Source organism: Neolamprologus multifasciatus, chromosome 17, assembly GCF_963576455.1.
Source record: "Neolamprologus multifasciatus chromosome 17, fNeoMul1.2, whole genome shotgun sequence".
Classification (NCBI taxonomy): Eukaryota; Metazoa; Chordata; class Actinopteri; order Cichliformes; family Cichlidae; genus Neolamprologus; species Neolamprologus multifasciatus.
The window spans coordinates 29,504,558-29,521,978 of NC_140455.1; the positions used below are offsets into that span (position 1 = coordinate 29,504,558).

At 40.0% G+C, this 17,421-nt stretch overlaps 2 protein-coding genes across 7 annotated transcripts; both read right to left on the bottom strand.

Moving 5' to 3' along the window:
* Positions 1–412: 412 nt before the first annotated feature.
* LOC146499605 (uncharacterized) lies at positions 413–5,619 on the bottom strand. Of its 3 annotated transcripts, none has more exons than XM_085137272.1 (7): positions 5,164–5,619; positions 4,287–4,486; positions 3,993–4,085; positions 3,802–3,891; positions 3,551–3,661; positions 2,789–2,912; positions 413–2,639 (listed from the first exon to the last, which is right to left on the bottom strand). In XM_085137272.1, the coding sequence occupies exons 1-7, from the start codon at positions 5,186–5,188 to the stop codon at positions 949–951; spliced, it is 2,334 nt and encodes a 777-aa protein (XP_084993398.1). In that variant the 5' UTR covers positions 5,189–5,619; the 3' UTR covers positions 413–948. The 3 variants fall into 3 exon arrangements, with proteins under 3 accessions (XP_084993398.1, XP_084993397.1, XP_084993399.1); XM_085137271.1 differs by having other exon boundaries at positions 3,802–3,894; positions 5,164–5,618; XM_085137273.1 differs by having other exon boundaries at positions 3,802–3,894; positions 5,068–5,166.
* Positions 5,620–6,195: 576 nt separating this feature from the next.
* Positions 6,196–17,092, bottom strand: LOC146499606 (uncharacterized). 4 transcript variants are annotated; one of them, XM_085137285.1, is made up of 12 exons: positions 16,933–17,092; positions 16,282–16,368; positions 15,984–16,040; positions 15,661–15,881; positions 15,453–15,541; positions 12,679–14,130; positions 11,560–11,667; positions 11,343–11,399; positions 11,096–11,254; positions 10,554–10,713; positions 10,100–10,200; positions 6,196–9,833 (listed from the first exon to the last, which is right to left on the bottom strand). In XM_085137285.1, the coding sequence occupies exons 6-12, from the start codon at positions 12,688–12,690 to the stop codon at positions 9,669–9,671; spliced, it is 762 nt and encodes a 253-aa protein (XP_084993411.1). In that variant the 5' UTR covers positions 12,691–14,130; positions 15,453–15,541; positions 15,661–15,881; positions 15,984–16,040; positions 16,282–16,368; positions 16,933–17,092; the 3' UTR covers positions 6,196–9,668. The 4 variants fall into 4 exon arrangements, with proteins under 4 accessions (XP_084993411.1, XP_084993410.1, XP_084993412.1 ...); XM_085137284.1 differs by having other exon boundaries at positions 12,679–14,135; positions 16,933–17,087; XM_085137283.1 differs by lacking the exon at positions 12,679–14,130 and having other exon boundaries at positions 6,205–9,833; positions 16,933–17,054.
* Between the last annotated feature and the right edge of the window lie 329 nt (positions 17,093–17,421).

Here is a 17,421-nt window from a genome sequence, read left to right on the forward strand (position 1 = left end):
ATTTTGGTTTTTTAAAGCATGTTATTTACATACTAAAGCTATCTAAATTCAAGACACTCAGAAGGCAGTATGGTGGGCATATTGTTGTCGTGAATTAAAATTTAACAAAATACACCAGTGAGAGATATTTGTCACACAAATATTTATTTTACTGAAAAACATCACAAAAAATACTGAGAGTAGGTATATTTCTTTGGGGGTTACATAAACAAAAATGGAATTCACAGAACAACCTCATCACATATTTGCATAAGGTTAAATGGTTGTGCACAGATGAAATAAAGGTTGTCTATGTTTCTTGATATTACGTGAACACACACACACACAAAACAACTATCAGTTTTAAATCACAAATACATGAATTATATCACTAAAACTATTTGAAAGGCTTACAGTTCATGTTTCATTAAAAAAAAAAAAGCATGTGGTGGAAGTCGTTTTAATTACTAAAATTTCCACAAGAATAGGACAAGTTAAAATGTTTTGTGGCAACACTACAGCATTTTATTACACAGCAGTTTATCTACAGTCACATGCGCTGAAATACTTTTGTTTATATGATACTCATCTCTTAAGTGTTTGCTATATTTAGATAGCCTCTTCAATAGCATGATGCTGGGAAAACATTTTTATCAATGAACATGACTTTTTTTCTACATAAAATGATTAACAACATTTTAATTCACAATCAGAAATGCTCTTGGCTACCTTAATTTCCAGATAATGTGACATTTTGGCTAACTTCATCACCTAAAGTCAATTTGTCTCATTGCCTTATTTTAAGAACATAAACAGTGGATGATTCTTCATTAAGATGCTCCAGCTAGTCAGGCACTGATTATAGCACGCTATAACTCTGGTCTGTAGAGTCAGTGATTCCTAACATCACTTTAATGACTCAGTGCCTCAACATTAAAAACACTTATTTAAATGTCAGCGTTTCTTCAGTTAATAATCATCGCTGACCTCCTCTTCCTCATCAAACTTCCTCTTGAGGGAGAGCTTCTTTTGCTTACCCCTGTGCCTCCGCTTACCGGAGAAATCAGGGTTGGCTTCCCTTGTGTGCAGCTGTTCGTGTTTCTTCAGAAGCCCGGGGACAGAGAATCCCTTCCCGCATGTGTCGCACGTCCAGGGCTTCTTGCACGTATGTGTCCTTTTGTGGACGTTCAGGTGGGATGCCAGCTTGTAAGTCTTCCCGCACACATCGCAGCTGAAGGGCCGCTCATTGGTGTGCAGCCTGATGTGGACCTTTAGATTTCCAACCTGAGTGAAGGTCTTTTCACATATAGTGCACCGGTAGGGTCTTTCTCTGGTGTGGATTCTCAGGTGAACCCTCAGGCAGTACTTGCTGGAGAACTTCTTTTGGCAGACAGGACATGGGATCTTTGCTTTGGGGACATGGTCCTGCTGGTGTCTCTTCAGGTCAGACAAATAGACAAAGGTCTTTCCACACTGGGAACAGAGATACTGGCGGTCGCCAATGTGGTAGCCCATGTGTCTCTTCAGCAGGCTGGGGACGAGGAATCTCTTCCCGCAGCGCTCACACATGTGAGGGCGATCTCTGGTGTGCCAGCGCTCGTGGTTCGACAGCTTGAAAGCCGTAGGAAAAACTTTATTGCAGTGTTTGCAAGGAAACGTCATCTGGCTTGTGTGGCACTCCATGTGTCTTTTGAAGTAAGTGGACTGCGTGAAACCCTTGTTGCAGATGTTACAAAAAAACGGCTTTTGCCCACTGTGGGCGAGAATGTGCTTCGTCAGGCTCTGGAGTTTTGTGAAACACTTCCCGCACTGCCCACAGGCGTAAGGACGAGATGCGTTGTGGGTCTTGAGGTGGTTGTTGAGGAAAGCCTGTGTTCGGAAACTTTTGTTGCATGCTGAGCAGAGGAAAGGCTTCTCTCCTGTATGAATTCGTTCGTGGTCCATCAGCTTGGACTGATAGGGGAAGCTCTTATCACACACACTGCAAGTAAACCTGTCGCCCAGAGGCCTAAATTGCTTTTTTCTTCTTATGCTTGGCCTTGCGTCATCTCCAGCACTCAGCCTGGGTGGAGGAAGAGGTGGCAGGGCAGGGAGTGACAGAGAGTTGGAGGCTATCTGTGACACCCACTGATGCAAAGTGACACGCTGAGTCTGGGGCTTCTGGCCATCTTTTGTTCCCGCACCATCTGCATTTGGTAAAGTGGGAGCAGTTTTGCACGGCACCGTAACTACCCTGAAAGGGATTGATTTCAAAGGCAGTGGCTGTGGTGCTGGTTTCTCTGCTTCTGATGGTGGCGGTTGGGGTGCATTATTCTCTTTGCTCTGCGGAGTTGGAGCAGGCTGTTCTTGTGCAGAACTCTCTTTCTGCACCAAATTCTCCTTTTGAGCTGCTGGTGTGACACTCCTTTCCTTTGATGCAGAGCTATAAAGTGTTTTAAAATCATACCGCCCCCTGAGCGGAGGACTGTAAATGTTGACTGCTGGGCTGTCAGGGTCATCTGAAATTACAGCCACGTCTTCGGTGTCACTGACCGAAGTTTGGTTTGTTTCTTTAGGTGTGACCTCTACTGTTTTTGGAGATTCTGGTGGTGGATCAACAGGTTTGGGCCGGAAGGCAAGTGAAGAGAGAACACAGTCGCCCACTGAAGACGAGATAGTGGCTGCACAAAAAGAAGTGCACATTTTTTAAATTGAACTGAACGAGTTATAATGCCAACAAGCTTAGACACCCATATATCTGTTGTTATATTTTGATAAGAAAGGAATAAAAAAAATAAAAAATTCAATCTTTACACAGCCTAAAGTATACCTTTAACACCAAGGAGTCCTTTGGCCTGCTGGTGTAGAAGGAGTGTCTTCAGATCCACTGGATCAGGGATAAAGCCTCCACATGCCTCAAGAACACTGGGCTCCGTTGAAATCATGGCACCAAGCTGAAGTTCAGGCATTAAAATTAATTAATGCTTCTTTCAGTTGCTTCCTTATAAGAAAAGACTCGGCACAGTGGATGGATGCACATATTTGATTTGGCACAGATTTTTATACCGGATGCCCTTTTTGACACAGCCCTTCCAGGGATTTGAGTCTCCTAAGAGTCTTAAACTGGGGGAGCTTTTGTGTATGCAGTGAATGTGTTAAACGTGACACTACACTTTAATTCTCAGACTAAATCACATGTGTCTACATTTTCACATTAGACAAATAAAAACCTTTAAATAGAGACTTTAAAATTTCTGTTATCAGTGTCAAACAGACAGACAATTAATTTTCTAACTCTGACCTACATTTATGATAAAAATAATTGGGTGCTCCATTATAGCATGGCGTAGAGACGTACAGCAGACACCCCAGCGTGTCTGGACACTTTAATGAGTGTTAAGATGAATAAGAATTACATTCTGCTTTAGTTGTGGCCAATTACGGCACCGGATAAACACTCTGAATGTCTGCAACAGCATGTTTTGCAACTGAATTTAGATCCTGAGAAAATACATGTCTGATCTCAAAACAGTAGCCCACCCTGCTGTGAGAACCCTGGGATAAATGTCATAAATGTATCACAAAGGCGTACCTGGGACAAATTGGGCATAGGAAGAAGTTGCTCCAGCTTGCACACTAAGCCTGCAATCAGAGTCTGCAGCGCTGTGTCAAACTTCGTGCCATACTGAACAGGGAACACTTCCTATTGAGGGAAAAAAAAAAAAAGTTCAACCATGTTGTAAACAGTAAATGGCATATCTCTAAACACTATACTGACAACAAAAGAGGAAATACAGGGGTTACAACCAGTGCCTGTATAATACCACATTAGCATATGTTTACCTTGAAGAAGCGCTTCCTCTCAGTAGGGTTTTTAAGCAGATTCTGGACTAGTACCATGAAATTTGTTTGCGATTTCTCCACTTCTGCATCCTTCTGCAGCAGAGGAAACACTTAAACTCAGATTTAATCCATGCATTAAAAAAAAAAATTGCAAATGAAACTTTCAAGCAGAATATTTTTTTCACACCTACCCCTGATAATGTGGAGACCTTTAATTTATTTATAAGACTCTGTATTGCCTTAGAATCTGGTGGACCGTCTTTACGAAGCAAATCCAAAATGATCTGCAGCACAAGAGCACATTAGTCACCATACAGATTGTATTAACTGCCCCCCGCCACCACCACCAACTGTAGTGTAAAGGAGGCATGTGGAGAAAAAAAAAAAAAAAAAAAAATCACTAATCTAGACTCATACAATTTATGGATTACTCTCAGCTTCATAATCATCAACTAGCATTTGATGCAGACACACAAACAGCTCACCCTTGCTCTCAGCCCCAAGATCAGCTGGGCAGTCTGTTTGAAACTCATGAGGTCAGGAACAGTCTGTACCACCATGGTCACAAACTCCTCCACTTTCCCATACTGCCTAACGTTTTTCTGCCGTACAACCTGCCAGATGTACGAATACGTCAGCTGCAGAGGAGATGCCATAAGGCGAAGGGAGGCCAAGGGAAGGGCACCTGAAAACGAGTTTGAAAACATTACGTTGCACAATGTGGCTCTTACTGTGCTGTTATGAGGCCAATATTAAAAAAAAAAAATCAAATCTCAGGCATCCACACCCACAAACTTAGCACAAATCCGCCCTGTGTCAGTGATAGCAAATTGGTGAGTTTTGGTCATAGAAAAACTTCAGAGGTTGTGCCATTTGTGGGGTTGTGCCATTGCTGCCTGTAGGGGGCGCTGTAGCGCAAGCGGGATGCTTTTGAAGGCTGCAGAGGAGCCGCAGAAGGTCTGAAAAAGTGCACGCCTGCGTGTGCGTGTGCAATGGTGTAGAGAATGAGCGCCAATTTTCTGCAGAGCTGGATTCAAACTTCAAGTAGATGTTGGGCTCATCTTACCGTTATTCGTGGGAGATAGCGTAAACGAAAATATACAAAGACAAACGAGTGCATCCGGAGGATGGATGTTTTAATTTAAAAGCTTTAGCCTCCTGAGCTAGTTAGCCATGTAACTACCTGTCAAACAGCGCTCAAAAATATCCTGAGAGATGCAACTGCATTTAGGGTGGCTATAGGTTTAGAGGAAAGTGTCTGCTTACTGCAACAGATGGATGGCGTTGCATCTTCTTTTCTCACCGCCTGTCTCGGTGGCGGATAGCGACAGATAGCTTACAAGCGTTAGCTTAGCAACTTACTTGTAGTATGAGAGCGTTTTTCCATACTGTGCTCAGGATGCGTCACCACTTCAAGAGACGGTCAACCGACAGCACCAGACAGACTGTAACAGTTTATCTCGAAATGTAACGTTTTTAAAGTAATAAACCGTCTTTAGCTTGAGCGTCAAGCCAGGAAGAATAATGGCGACCGCTTGGCAGCGGCTTTCCAAAACAAAAGTCCGGGTACATCCGGCGGATGTTCCTAAACAATATAAAAGCACCAAAATCTTCATTGTTCAGGAAGAGGAAGAAAAACTATGAAAAGTTTCTTTAAATTATTACATTAGTGAGTCAATTAACAAGGAGGCGAGCTTCGTATAATGAATCCAGTGCAGTGCAAACCAGCATTAGGAACAGGCTGTGTATAAATATTTAGTTGGAAATTTTTTTGTTTTTGACTGGAAAAAAAGAGAAACAAAACAAAACAACCTCCCCCCCTCCCCCCAAAAAACTAGCTGCTCATATACACTCATTTGCCCCTTTAGTAGGTACACCTTTTCAACTGCCCGTTAACCCAAATATCTAATCAGGCAATCACAACTTGCTGAAGTATAAACCAAGCATTATATTGAGAGTCAACAAAGCAACGTAATATAAGTAACTTTTGCATGGTTTTTGCTACCAGACAGGTTGTTCTGAGTATTGAAAACTGTTCTCAGTACAGAAACCGCTGATCTGTTGGGATTTCCCCACAAACATCTAAGGTTTATAGAGAATGGTGCAGAAAATAAGAGAAAATAACCAGTCAGCAGCAATTTTTTTTTTTTTTTTTTGCACTATTTGAACCTTGAAGCAGATGGGCAACAGCAGCAGACCACACCAGGTACCAATCCTGTCAGCTAAGGACAGGAAACTGAGGCTATAGTTCACACAGGTTCACCAAAATTGGCCCAAGATTGGCCAGTGATGAGTACAAATGCCTGGGTAATGTCACTGATGACTGTCATGTTGATGACAGTCATCAGTGACATTAATTAATTTTCATTAATTTTCAACATTTTAGATTTTAAATATTCTAAGCAAGCCTCTACCAATTCTTGCTAAATCATCATACCGTCCAGAGGCGAAGTTTGAGCTGCAGACACAAATTACCACGGTGCAGAACTAACAAGTTTTCCTTTGTCGTTGCTGCCATTAATGTTTTAAGTGACAAACTGGAGTCTTGTTGTTGTTTTTCTTGTTTGTGTCTGATATTTTTCATTGCGTGCTTGTTTGCCGCTAGTGTACCACAAACTGCCCTTTGGGGATAATAAAGTTGACCATTTTTGGTACTCGGATGATATAGGGTCAGACTTTGGCATAAACAACATAAAAACACAAATCCATCCAGCCTTTTATTAACAGTTCAGGCTGCTGGTGGCGGTGTAGTGCAGTCAACAAATCTGCAGTAACTGTGTGATGCTGTTATGTTAATATGAAGCAAAATCTGAGAAGAATGTGTCCAGCACCTGATGAATTATTGCCATGACGAATTAAAGCAGTTCTGAAGGCAAAAGGGGGTTGAATCCAACACTACCAAGGCATACCCAAGGAAGTGGTGATTTAGCATATACACTATTTGCCCTATAAACTGAAAGGCTGAATAGAATATTTACCTAAAGCTTTTCAATATAACCCGATTTCTGCTGGCCATGGTCTGCAAGTAAGGAAATTAAATGGTCAATTAAAAGTTAATTATTCTATATTATTAGATGTGTCTTAAAGACATGTAAACGTCAAGTAATTCATCTTGTCTACACCAAATCTTACAAGATCTTAGGTGCTTTGTCAAAATATGTAATCATTTATAGTCTAACAACATTTAGCCCAAATGCACTGTTTTGTTGAACATAACAACTTCATGAATTAGTTTTATTGCAACAGTCACAGACATTTTATGGGTGGCAGTGTCGCTTGTGAAGAAAAACAGAATGTGGAAAAATTCTCCAAATAAACCTCTGTCCCTTTGGAATAACACCATTCTCTCTGAATACAATACTTTGTTCAGAGGTCATGCATGTCGAAATATTCCCCGAAGAAGAAAAAAAAAAAAGAAAAGAAAAGAATGGAGGCCTTTTATCAAGCCCAGTGTTAAATAAACTTCACATGTCTGAACATGAAGGCTACCATTTCAATTACAAAGATTTCAGGAAGTCAACAAACTTGGTTCACTTTGATGACAAATCAGAATATATGCACAGTACTGGCAGAACATCTGCTTAGTAGCCATTTATATGGATTAGCAAAAATAAAGTTCCTTAAAAAAAATGTATTGCAATGAAAACGACAGTAAAAGGCGACAGTATCGTATACACTTTATGCTAATTACAGATGTTACATCCAGCTTTTCCCCACTTTTGTCTCCTCAACAACAGAATAACCAAAAAATGGGTGAATGACACGAGGGAGATGAAACAACATTTTCTGATTATTTCACTGCGGTCACCCTATAGACAACAAACACAGCCACACCTTTGCAGCAAGGTGCAGCATTGCCAGTTGGCCACTTTAACTATGTGCCTCTGGAGGAACATATGCACAGACATTCACAACACAGACAGAGAGCAGAGGAGAGAGACGGAGGCATGTAATGTTGTCACCACGTTTCCCCACCCTCAAAGCCAGAAAACTTTTATTGGCTGGGAGTTAAACACCCACTGCTGGGTGCCTCCTGAGCACAGCAAAATGTGGAGAAAATAAGAAACTACAAGCAGAGGAGAGTGGAAAGGCTCTCTGCAAATAATTACACTGTAACAGACAGTAGGTCCAATGTGGTGACTGACATCTTGTAAAATTTACTTTCATCTGGGTATAAACGATACTGAACAATGTTGGATGTGAATTATCAATATGAGGGGAAAAAAAACAGTTAAAATGCTCCTCCCAAGCTGCAGCCATGTCAGTCAGATGAACTGTATAGGTGAAAAACCTCAGGAAAAACAGAGGAAATCCAAGACAAACAATTTTCAAATATGGGGACAGTATCTAAATATAGTAATTTGTAAATGTGATCAGACCCCTGCAGTGCAAAATGATGGCTTTCTGAATTTGGTTAGAGTTATAACGCACTTTCCTTTCTGCGTTCACAGTATTTTGTCTAGCTCCTGTACATTCACAATATAATTGGGCGTGTTCATCATTTGCATCACCAAAACAGCTGGAAACATTTTTGTAAGTGAAACACGTAACCAAATAACTTAAATACTTCACACACAAATAACATGTTTTCACGAAATACAAATATGAAACCTTTACAAACGGTTCACTATAAAGACAACACTGTTTACATGAAGTCTACAACAGAAAGATATTTTACCAAAGATATATCCATATTTCATGGGTGTGTTTTGGAAGTTAATCATTCAAATACAGTCAACTGTTATTGAATACTAACCGGGCTCTGTAGGGTGCTTAGCCTGCGGTCTAGAAGGATTCTTAGCCTGTTGATTCATAGGGATCTGTGCACATCAGTCGCGTTTGTAACTGGCATTTCCTCCAGCCTACGGCCAGTTCTTTTGTGACGAGAACAAGCCCTCCTTATGCTTCTCACTGAGCTCATCCGTCCATCCATCTATCAGTCCCTATCTCCCTCACTTTCCCTCGTCCTGTCTGCACTGTCTCTCGCTCCGTCTGTGACACATGCACTACAAGAGCGCTCACACTCGGGGAGTCATGTTCTCATGACTGAACATGATTGACCCAGTGAATAAGGCATTAAAACCTCTAACACACTCACTGCGGCTGAGCAGCAGCTATAGATCACTGGGCAACGGCTTTGAAAATACAATGACTGGATTCAAAGTGCCTCTGGCGATGGCTATCTGCCATCTGGTCAGATCTTTGATACACAAAGTGGGACACTTGTTGAACTGCTCAGTGTGTTGTTTGTGAGTAGCAGGTTTGCAATTTGCGACAGATCGCAGATCATAATAATGTCAACAACAAGTACAGGACAGGCTGTGTGAGATAAAATGCAGCAACAGCATTTTAGCTGTTTCCTTTCCAGATAGCATTAATGTGACTGTACGTCTTTTTCTGCTTGTAGAAATCAGGTTGTCGCGAAGCAGTGAAAGGGCGGTCTTGGCAACCGCCCAGACAGAGTCAACAAGTGGATGACGTGTGATGATTACATGATTTTAAGCTCCAGCGATACTTTTTTTTGATTGCAGCTTCAAAGTGAAGCACAAACCCCTTAAAGATATTAGTCCAGAGTGTGAGGAAAAACAAACTGAATCTGGTTGTCACAAAATAGGCCAGCTGAACCCAAGGCAGGAAAATCTGTGCTTTGACAGCCATTATGAAAGATAACCAGCTACCAAAGAAGTGCCGATGTGGAATTTTGTAGCACACCTGCCTCCAGAACAGCTTGGGTTTGCTCTTGCAGAGTAGCTGTGGACCCTGCGCTCAGATGAGTGAAAGCAGAGGAGACCACTCATTTATCCAGCTGACTGGAGAGTGAGCTGGTATGCTGCTGTCCGAGTTTTTCCTTCTTTATTAAACGTCCTTCATCCACTTTCATGTTCAGCAATCGCTTCCCGCTCTGGCTGAGCGTCAGCAGCGTGGGTGAGTGTTTGAAGTGGGATGGAGATAGACACAGTTGGGATCATGTCAGAAGGTTCCATTTGGCTATTTTCAGTGTTGCATACTGGTAAACGCTTTCCAGACTTGACCTAAAAATTAAAAAAAACAAGGAAAAGAAGAAAAGCACCAACCCTGTGTTGGTCATACAGTTTCATATGACAGAAAGTAAATCTGAAAAGTGGGTTTTATTACGTTAACAGAGTCTCAGATTACTAATGAATTTTTGATGAGCTGTTAACCTTACAATTTCCTTCCTGGAAGTGCTCAATATAATGAGGGCACATTAACAGCCAGGCTTTTTTAGCCTAACCCACAAAGACCAGCAGACGGAAGCCTCAAGTCTAAATTCACTTACCAACCACACTATGAGAGCAACACAAGTGATGAAGGGGATGAGAACCAAAAGCAGGGGAGATCTTCTCGACCAAGCACCCCCACGATTCTCTTCATGAACCCCTGCAAGGAGGACGTTATTGACAATGTAACCAATCACACTTACACCTTAGAAATATGATAGAGGGCAGACCAATGCCCTTATTGAATGTGTGACAGAATACTCTGATGGAAATCAATCTTAGTTACAGCTAGGGACTGGTCATTTCAATACCTTTTGTTTTTGAGAGGTCATTACATTACTTTTTTTTTTTTTTTTTTTTTTAAATAAAAGCTTCTGCCTTAAGGCTGCATATCTGATTACTGTACACAGCTGGATTCCTAATCCTAAATGAATGCCTCCCCCTCCAATAATCGACTTTATTTTGGAAGCTTTCACAAAAAATTTGAACTTTAAATGCAAATGAGGACTGTACCTGGTGTTTGTTCAGTACTAAGGCATGGTGGTGGCTCACAGGAGAAGTCAGTTGGTCCTTGAGCAGCAGTGTGTAAGAAGTCTCTGATGTAGTCAAAGTAAGGACCAGTCAGTAAGCCATGTTCCTGATAGTGACACTGGAAGCTCTGCATCGCCATTTCCTGTGGGAAATCAGACAACAAGCCAACCTTAAATACCTTAGTTATTCAATTAAATGTTCCTTAAAACAGTCCCTCACTGTCTAGATTATTACATTAATATGGCCTAAAATTAAGCTGCAGGGCTCATTTGCAAAACTAGCATAATGTTAGTGTGTTTCCACATGCCCTGTAGGCCTGAACATTTCTAAGCGTTACCTGATGGAGATATACATACGAGTGTATGTATCACAGGTAACTCGTGCTACACGCACACCAACACACTGCCAAAAGGGCTTTCTACCTGATCACTGATACTTTAAATTTTACAATCAACAAAGGCACAAATTTAAGTACTGTTTGCAGAGAAGATGAGCAGCATACACCACAGTGTCTGATTACCTACCAGCCTCTCGTGGTCTAAGGTGAAGCGTAAACTCTTGAGCATTGCAATGAAGAGGAGTACGTTGTCTTTGTTGGTGGAGATGGTGCCAAACATGCTGGCCAGCTTCCGAAGACTTTGCTCCAGTGGATAGATATTTAACACCACCCAGCAGGTGCCAGCCTGAAGATGGAGAAACATAACTATGAGCAGCTTTGATTCAATTTAAACCAATTTTATATTTGATTCTCTCACGTTGCTTTATACATACCACTTCTTTGGGAATGTAACTAACAGGAATCTCATAATCATAGGGGATATTCTGCTTCTACAGAGGAATTAATGACAGGGAAGGATTTTTGTTTTTACTACAAATGATCAGGAATGGAAGCTCTTACAGAGATAATAATTTAACATGAAGCACAAAACAGAAGTTCATGTGTCAACGCACTATAAATATGATATGTATCAGTCTTGTAGTAACTCACCAATACTGGCAGCTTGTTCACATCATCAGTTATTGGGGACCCAAATTTTCCAGAGCAAAGATTCAAACTTGTTACCAGACTCAGGAGGAGACAAGGTGCTTTCAAGATCTGAGGGGGAAATGTATACCTTACATTACATAAGGTACAGCAATCGACATCTGCTGCGGTGTGGAGTTGTTACTGAGCATTGATTTACCACATCCCTGAAATGAAAGTTGACCAGTTCAACCTCAGTGTTTTGTTTAAGGGTAGTGTGGTTGTATTACAGGATAATCAATTTCCCCCCTTACTTAAAGGTGAGGATTCCAATGTCTTTGCCAGGCATAAAAGCCAATAAATAAAAGGCTGGGCAACATTTTGAGACTAGAAATGGAGCAAAATCTGTGGATCCAATTATTATTATTATTATTTAAATTTGATCTATAAACTGTTTTAATGATCTACTTTACCTAGTATAACCTTTTTCTCATTTTTGTCAATATTACAGTAAATTTACGATACATATATTTTAGACTGTCAGTGAAGTAAAGTGACACTCCCAGTTTAAAACTCACTGCTTCAAACGATAAACAATGAATTAATAAATGAATGCGCAAACTCGTTAGTGTCACATTTAATGCAAAATGCATTTTATCCTTTTAAAAAAAAAAATCAATTTTTTTTTACTCCTCTTAGCGTGTCACGTTACTGCCTCTTGAAGAGTGTTGCAGCAGCAGTACGTGCAGCATTTACTGTAGATCTCTTAATAACATTCAACTGCTTTTAAATGCAGCTCCAAAAGGAAGCATGCGTCATAACATGAACTTTTTGATGTAGTCCTGTAATGTTATTTGATTGTAATATTCCCCTAATCAGTTTATCACTTATCAAATAAAACGGTCAGCTTGAAGAAAACCACAAGGCTAAATTTCTTTATATAAAGCACACAGTGGCATTTCATAACAAGTAAGCAGCTGACAAAAAACAAAGAATGCAGGAAATATTAATATAAAATAATATTCCTGTTATTTAATGAGCATAGATAAGAAAAATCAATGCCAGTCTGGAAGCATTTACAGTTACACATATTACATATGTTAAAAACATAAAAAAAAGAAAGAAATTAAAGGACATACTTACTTTCTTCCTCATATGGAGAAAGAATCCCAAGTTTCTCAAATGCAGTGCATGAAATTCAGTTTTTTCAGTCCAAAGACAGAGCTCATCTCTGTGTGTCTGTGGGTGTAATGTCCAAGCGTGTAGTGAAACTTGAGGATGGGCCGGCAGTCTGCTTTCACTTCAGACAAACTGGCGGACTTCTGACGTGTTGGAGTGGCCGCCTACAGGCTGAGTCATTATGTCGCACACTGACGCTGTCTGAGACTTTTCCATAAACTCCCACATATCAATTTGTTCGTCAGGATAAAGTGGGTGCTTGTTCTCTCGAGAGAATATTTCCCTTAGAATATGTCAAGGTTATTCCTCAAGCTGTTGTTTGGAAAGTGAAAATCAGATGAGGTAGTTCAGACGTTCAGCGGTGCTCTTTGATGCAGTACTTTTTGCTGTAACCTATTACAGTATACATATTTTTTGATTATTTTGGACAAACCTGGGCTCAAAAATACACATTATTCCACGTATAGGTGTTGCATAACCCACTTGTGAAGTGCATTTTTATACATTGCATTTTAGAAAGTCAGAATTCCATGTGTGGACTTGCGTAAATATACTCCAGTTAAAGGCCGATCTCTAACCACAGGGAAACGGTCAGTTGATGACAGTGTAATGATATTTTGATTTGAGGTTTCAATGATATTTTTAACTGCGACTCCCAAACTGAATCACCACCTGAATGGCTCCAGTTCAGAATAGCAGATAAAGAAGCTGGTCTTTTCAGAAGCGTCAGACAAACTGATTTAAACAGCAGCCAGGATGAGAAGCAATTTTTGACAGCTATCCAGCCACTAATTTCTCCATTTGTGCCTTGTCCTGCCTCTGACCTGGAAATCATCTCAGCGCACAATCGTGACGAACAACGCTATGACTGTACGAATAAGTTAATTTGTATTTAAAAATATTTGTCATTCAAAGAGATCTATTCTCAGTTTGTTCATGACAAATAAATGTATGACATCCATATTCTGTCTTCTTGTGCCATACAAAATGCAAGAACTTTCATCAACTCCATTATGTGGCAGCAGTAAGCTAGTGGAGAGAAAGAGACATTATGCAGCTATGCATCATCTCATATTTAATTCACATTGGTTCAAACACATAACTAAAGAATTGAGAGGTAAAAAACATAAGATCGGATTCTTGTGGCGTTGTTTGCGAGATAGCACCAGTTGAATTCTGCAATCTCTCATACAGCAGCTTTAGTCTGTGCCTTGAAGCCATCATATCACTCATTTATCCAGCAGACTCGTGCCAACAACAGAACAACCTGGAGAGTGAGTCGTTCTATTGCCGTCCAGTTTTTTTTCCCTTCCCTCTTATTAATCACGCTTCAGAGAGGCAGTCGGAGTTTGGCTCATTTTAGTAGGTTGCACTTGAATATTTTCAGTGCTGCAAACATGTAAACGCCTTCGGGACCTGGACTGGAGAAAAGAAAAAAAGAGCACCCAAATAATGTTTATCATACAAAAACAGCCTCAAAGTACTGCTGAATTTTTGATGAGCTGTTGAACTTTAGAAGAATTGCCTTCCTGGAAGTGCCAACTAAAATGAAGACTCATTAGGAAATAAGCTTTATTAGACCATACAGGCCAAGAGTCGGTACAGCTGAGTTGAAGTTTTAACACTAAGGCCGATTCTCTTTAGAAGAGGTTCAAAATAGATACCCCAAATTAGGGTTTCTTTATCCAGAAAGAACCGTGCAGTCCTCTTTAAACTGTTAAAAAGCAGCAGCACAGCTGTGGTCCCATGCTTTCTCAGCTTGCATTACGGACCATTTCTGCACTAATGCAGTTATCTGCCTGAATAACTGAAAGCCAAGAGTGCACTTCTGGAGAGGTTGTACACAGGAAAAAGAGTTTTGAGCTTAATGCTTATGCCATTGTGCAACAAGCCATCCATCTTTCACTGCTTATCTGGGTTTGGGTTGCAAGGGCAGCAGTCTGAGCAGAGAAGACCAGACTCCCCACACCAGCTCGTCCATCCGGGGGTGACACCAAGAGATTCCCAAGCTAGCCGAGAGATGTAGTCTCTCCAGCGAGTGTTTGGTCTGTCCATCGGCCTCTTCCCGGTGGGACATGACCACAACAACATACCTAGGAGGCCTAGTCAGTAGCTTGAACAATCTCAACTGACCCCTTTCAATGTGTAGCAGCTCTACTCAGAGTTCCTCTCAAATGTCTGAGAGCCCATTCTTAGAAGGAAACTCATTTCTGCTGCTTGTATCCACGAACTCAAACTTTTGGTCACTACCAAAAGCTCATGACAATAGATGAGAATAAAAGTGTAGCTTGATCAGTAAATTTAGACAGCTTTGCTTTTATGCTTAGCCCTCTTATTACTGCAAACGCTACTCCCAACAGACCAGACTCGTGGAAGTAATGCTTCCTGTGAAGCTACATAGCACGTCTTAAAGGAGGTGTTACACCAACATGCACACAATTTTAATACCAAATAGGAATGTCTGGCAGGTTTGTTTAACATATTGATCATATTTTACTGATAAAAGCACACCACTATAAAGTGTTTTCTATTGGTATTAAACTCATACGTTTTGTTGACATTTATCCATAAGCCAGCATGGATGAATTAAATTGTTGACTCAACAGTACTTGCGGGAAAATTTTTTTTTTGATGAACTGTTACATTCTGTTAGAGATTTTACTCACTAATTTTTTGGGAATTTCAGGGCAAGGAAAGTTGATAAACTTACTGGGTTAGGGGTTTGATGGTTTACTCACCAGCCACAAAAACGCAAAAACAATGACACAAACTGCCATGGAGATGGTAGCAAAAATCAAAGGCGTCAAGTTTTCGTCCTCCAGAAACTCTGCAAATGACAAAAAAACAAAACAAACCAAACAAACACTGAGTACACTTTTCCTCCCATTATTTTCTAAGTTACATAAAGCATCCAAGTCTGGTGCATTAACTGCATTAACATTGTACCTGGTGTTTGTTGAGTTCTAAGGTTAGGTGGCGACTGGGATGTTTCTTGAGGAGTCGTAAATGTTTGTTGAGTACTTGGGCACGGTGGTGGTTCACATGAGGAATCAAATAGTCCTCGATCAGCTTTCGCTGTTGTTGGATTTGTCACCAAAATTGTTGGTCAATCTCTCAAGACTTCGCGCCATTGGATAGATATTTAGCACCACCCAACAAGTGCCAGCCTGGAGAGGCATGTACAAAAACCATGAACAACCTTTGTCAAACAAAAATAAAATTAAAAATAATAAAAGAAATTTGCTCATATTTCTTCATTTCATACATACCACCTCTTTGGTAACATAACTAATGGGAATCAAATAGTCACTGGGAAGATCCTGCTTCTATAGGGGAAATAGGGACCCATCAGAGAGGTTTTTGGGAAGAAAAAAAAAAAAAATCCAACAGAATTTTGATTAAAAATTAAAAATTTCTTTTATCCAAGCATAGCAGACCTCTTTGGTTATCAGATTGTCAGAAATAAGAAAATAAAGATGTTCTCACCTCCCCAGAGGTTAATTCTGGGCCAAGAAAGCCCCACAACATACAACAAATGTAACATACATCAAGCCTGTAGCAACTCACCAACAGTCTATAGAGATCAGTTATTGGTGACCCATATTCAAAGCAGAGAGTCAAATTTGTCAAGAGACTCAGGAGGAGACAAGGCACCTTTGGGATGAATACAAAAGTATGGCTACATCATACAGTGCATATGCTTTATATTATGTATAGTCATTTAGAGTTATAAAAATAAATTTGGGATTGGTGATGTTTGTGTGCAGCAGCAGAAATGAGATTTCCCCATAGTCTCACATTTAAATCTAACCGTCCCAGTATTGTTTAAGCTATATAAATGTGGCTATATATAATTTTTTAGGGTTTAAAACCAGTATAAAACTAGCTGATGACAATAAAATATTGCTCTAAGTGCCACCCCTTAAATTTACTGTCAAATATAGCATAAATAGTACAGTTTGACATAAGCATGGGCCACTGTTTTAAAAAAAAATAAATTATAAGGGAATTCACTTTTACAGAGCTACTGCCAAGTTAGCTGGGATTACTTGTAAGAGTTGCTATGATATTTTGTTAAAACCAAGATAGCTAGCTAAAGTTTACGTTGAACTTGCCAGCTGGCAAGCTAGCAGCCCATCCCAATTACAGTAGCATCGTTTTAAGTAAGATATGAGATCAAATCCCATCAAACAAGGTGTCACTGCCTGTTTTCCCTACCTTGACATCCATTACCAACACCTGCACCCTCTGACTGACAAAAGTGAGGGGGAGGAGCTGCAAACGACCTTTTATGGAAACCCTTGGACACAGGGAGGGAAACCCCATGAAATATACATTACTCTAGTTGCAAGATCTATGCATCAAAAAATAAAAAAATAAATATTATTTAATAACAATACTGTTTATAGCCACTTTATATTAAATGATTAACCATGTTTTTTTATTTTTGCTTTGTTAAAGCTCTCATTAAAGTCATTAAAATAATTTCATTGAATAAAAAAAATATTGAAAGGATTTAATTTCAGTATGCCGTTAACATAATTTGATATTTAATTACATTTTTGGTTATTTTGGATTTGATTAAAGCTATCTTAAATTGTTTGTTTCTTTGTAGTTAGTTAATTCGTTAATATCTATTTCCCTTGTGTATCTATTTTTCCAAAAAATCTCCTATGTCAGTTCCCCAGACTTTGTAGGTTACGGTTT

Coding starts and splice junctions, on each gene's coding strand:
- LOC146499605 (XM_085137271.1), bottom strand. CDS start 5,188: ATGGAAAAACGCTCTCATACTACAA. Junction 4,487..5,163: donor AAAACGCTCTCATACTACAA/GTAAGTTGCTAA, acceptor ACTCGTTTTCAG/GTGCCCTTCCCTTGGCCTCC. Junction 3,662..3,801: donor AGAGGAAGCGCTTCTTCAAG/GTAAACATATGC, acceptor TTCCCTCAATAG/GAAGTGTTCCCTGTTCAGTA.
- LOC146499606 (XM_085137283.1), bottom strand. CDS start 15,491: ATGGCAGTTTGTGTCATTGTTTTTGCGTTTTTGTGGCTG. Junction 11,255..11,342: donor GTTACATTCCCAAAGAAGTG/GTATGTATAAAG, acceptor CTCCATCTTCAG/GCTGGCACCTGCTGGGTGGT. Junction 9,834..10,099: donor TTGCTCTCATAGTGTGGTTG/GTAAGTGAATTT, acceptor TTTAATTTTTAG/GTCAAGTCTGGAAAGCGTTT.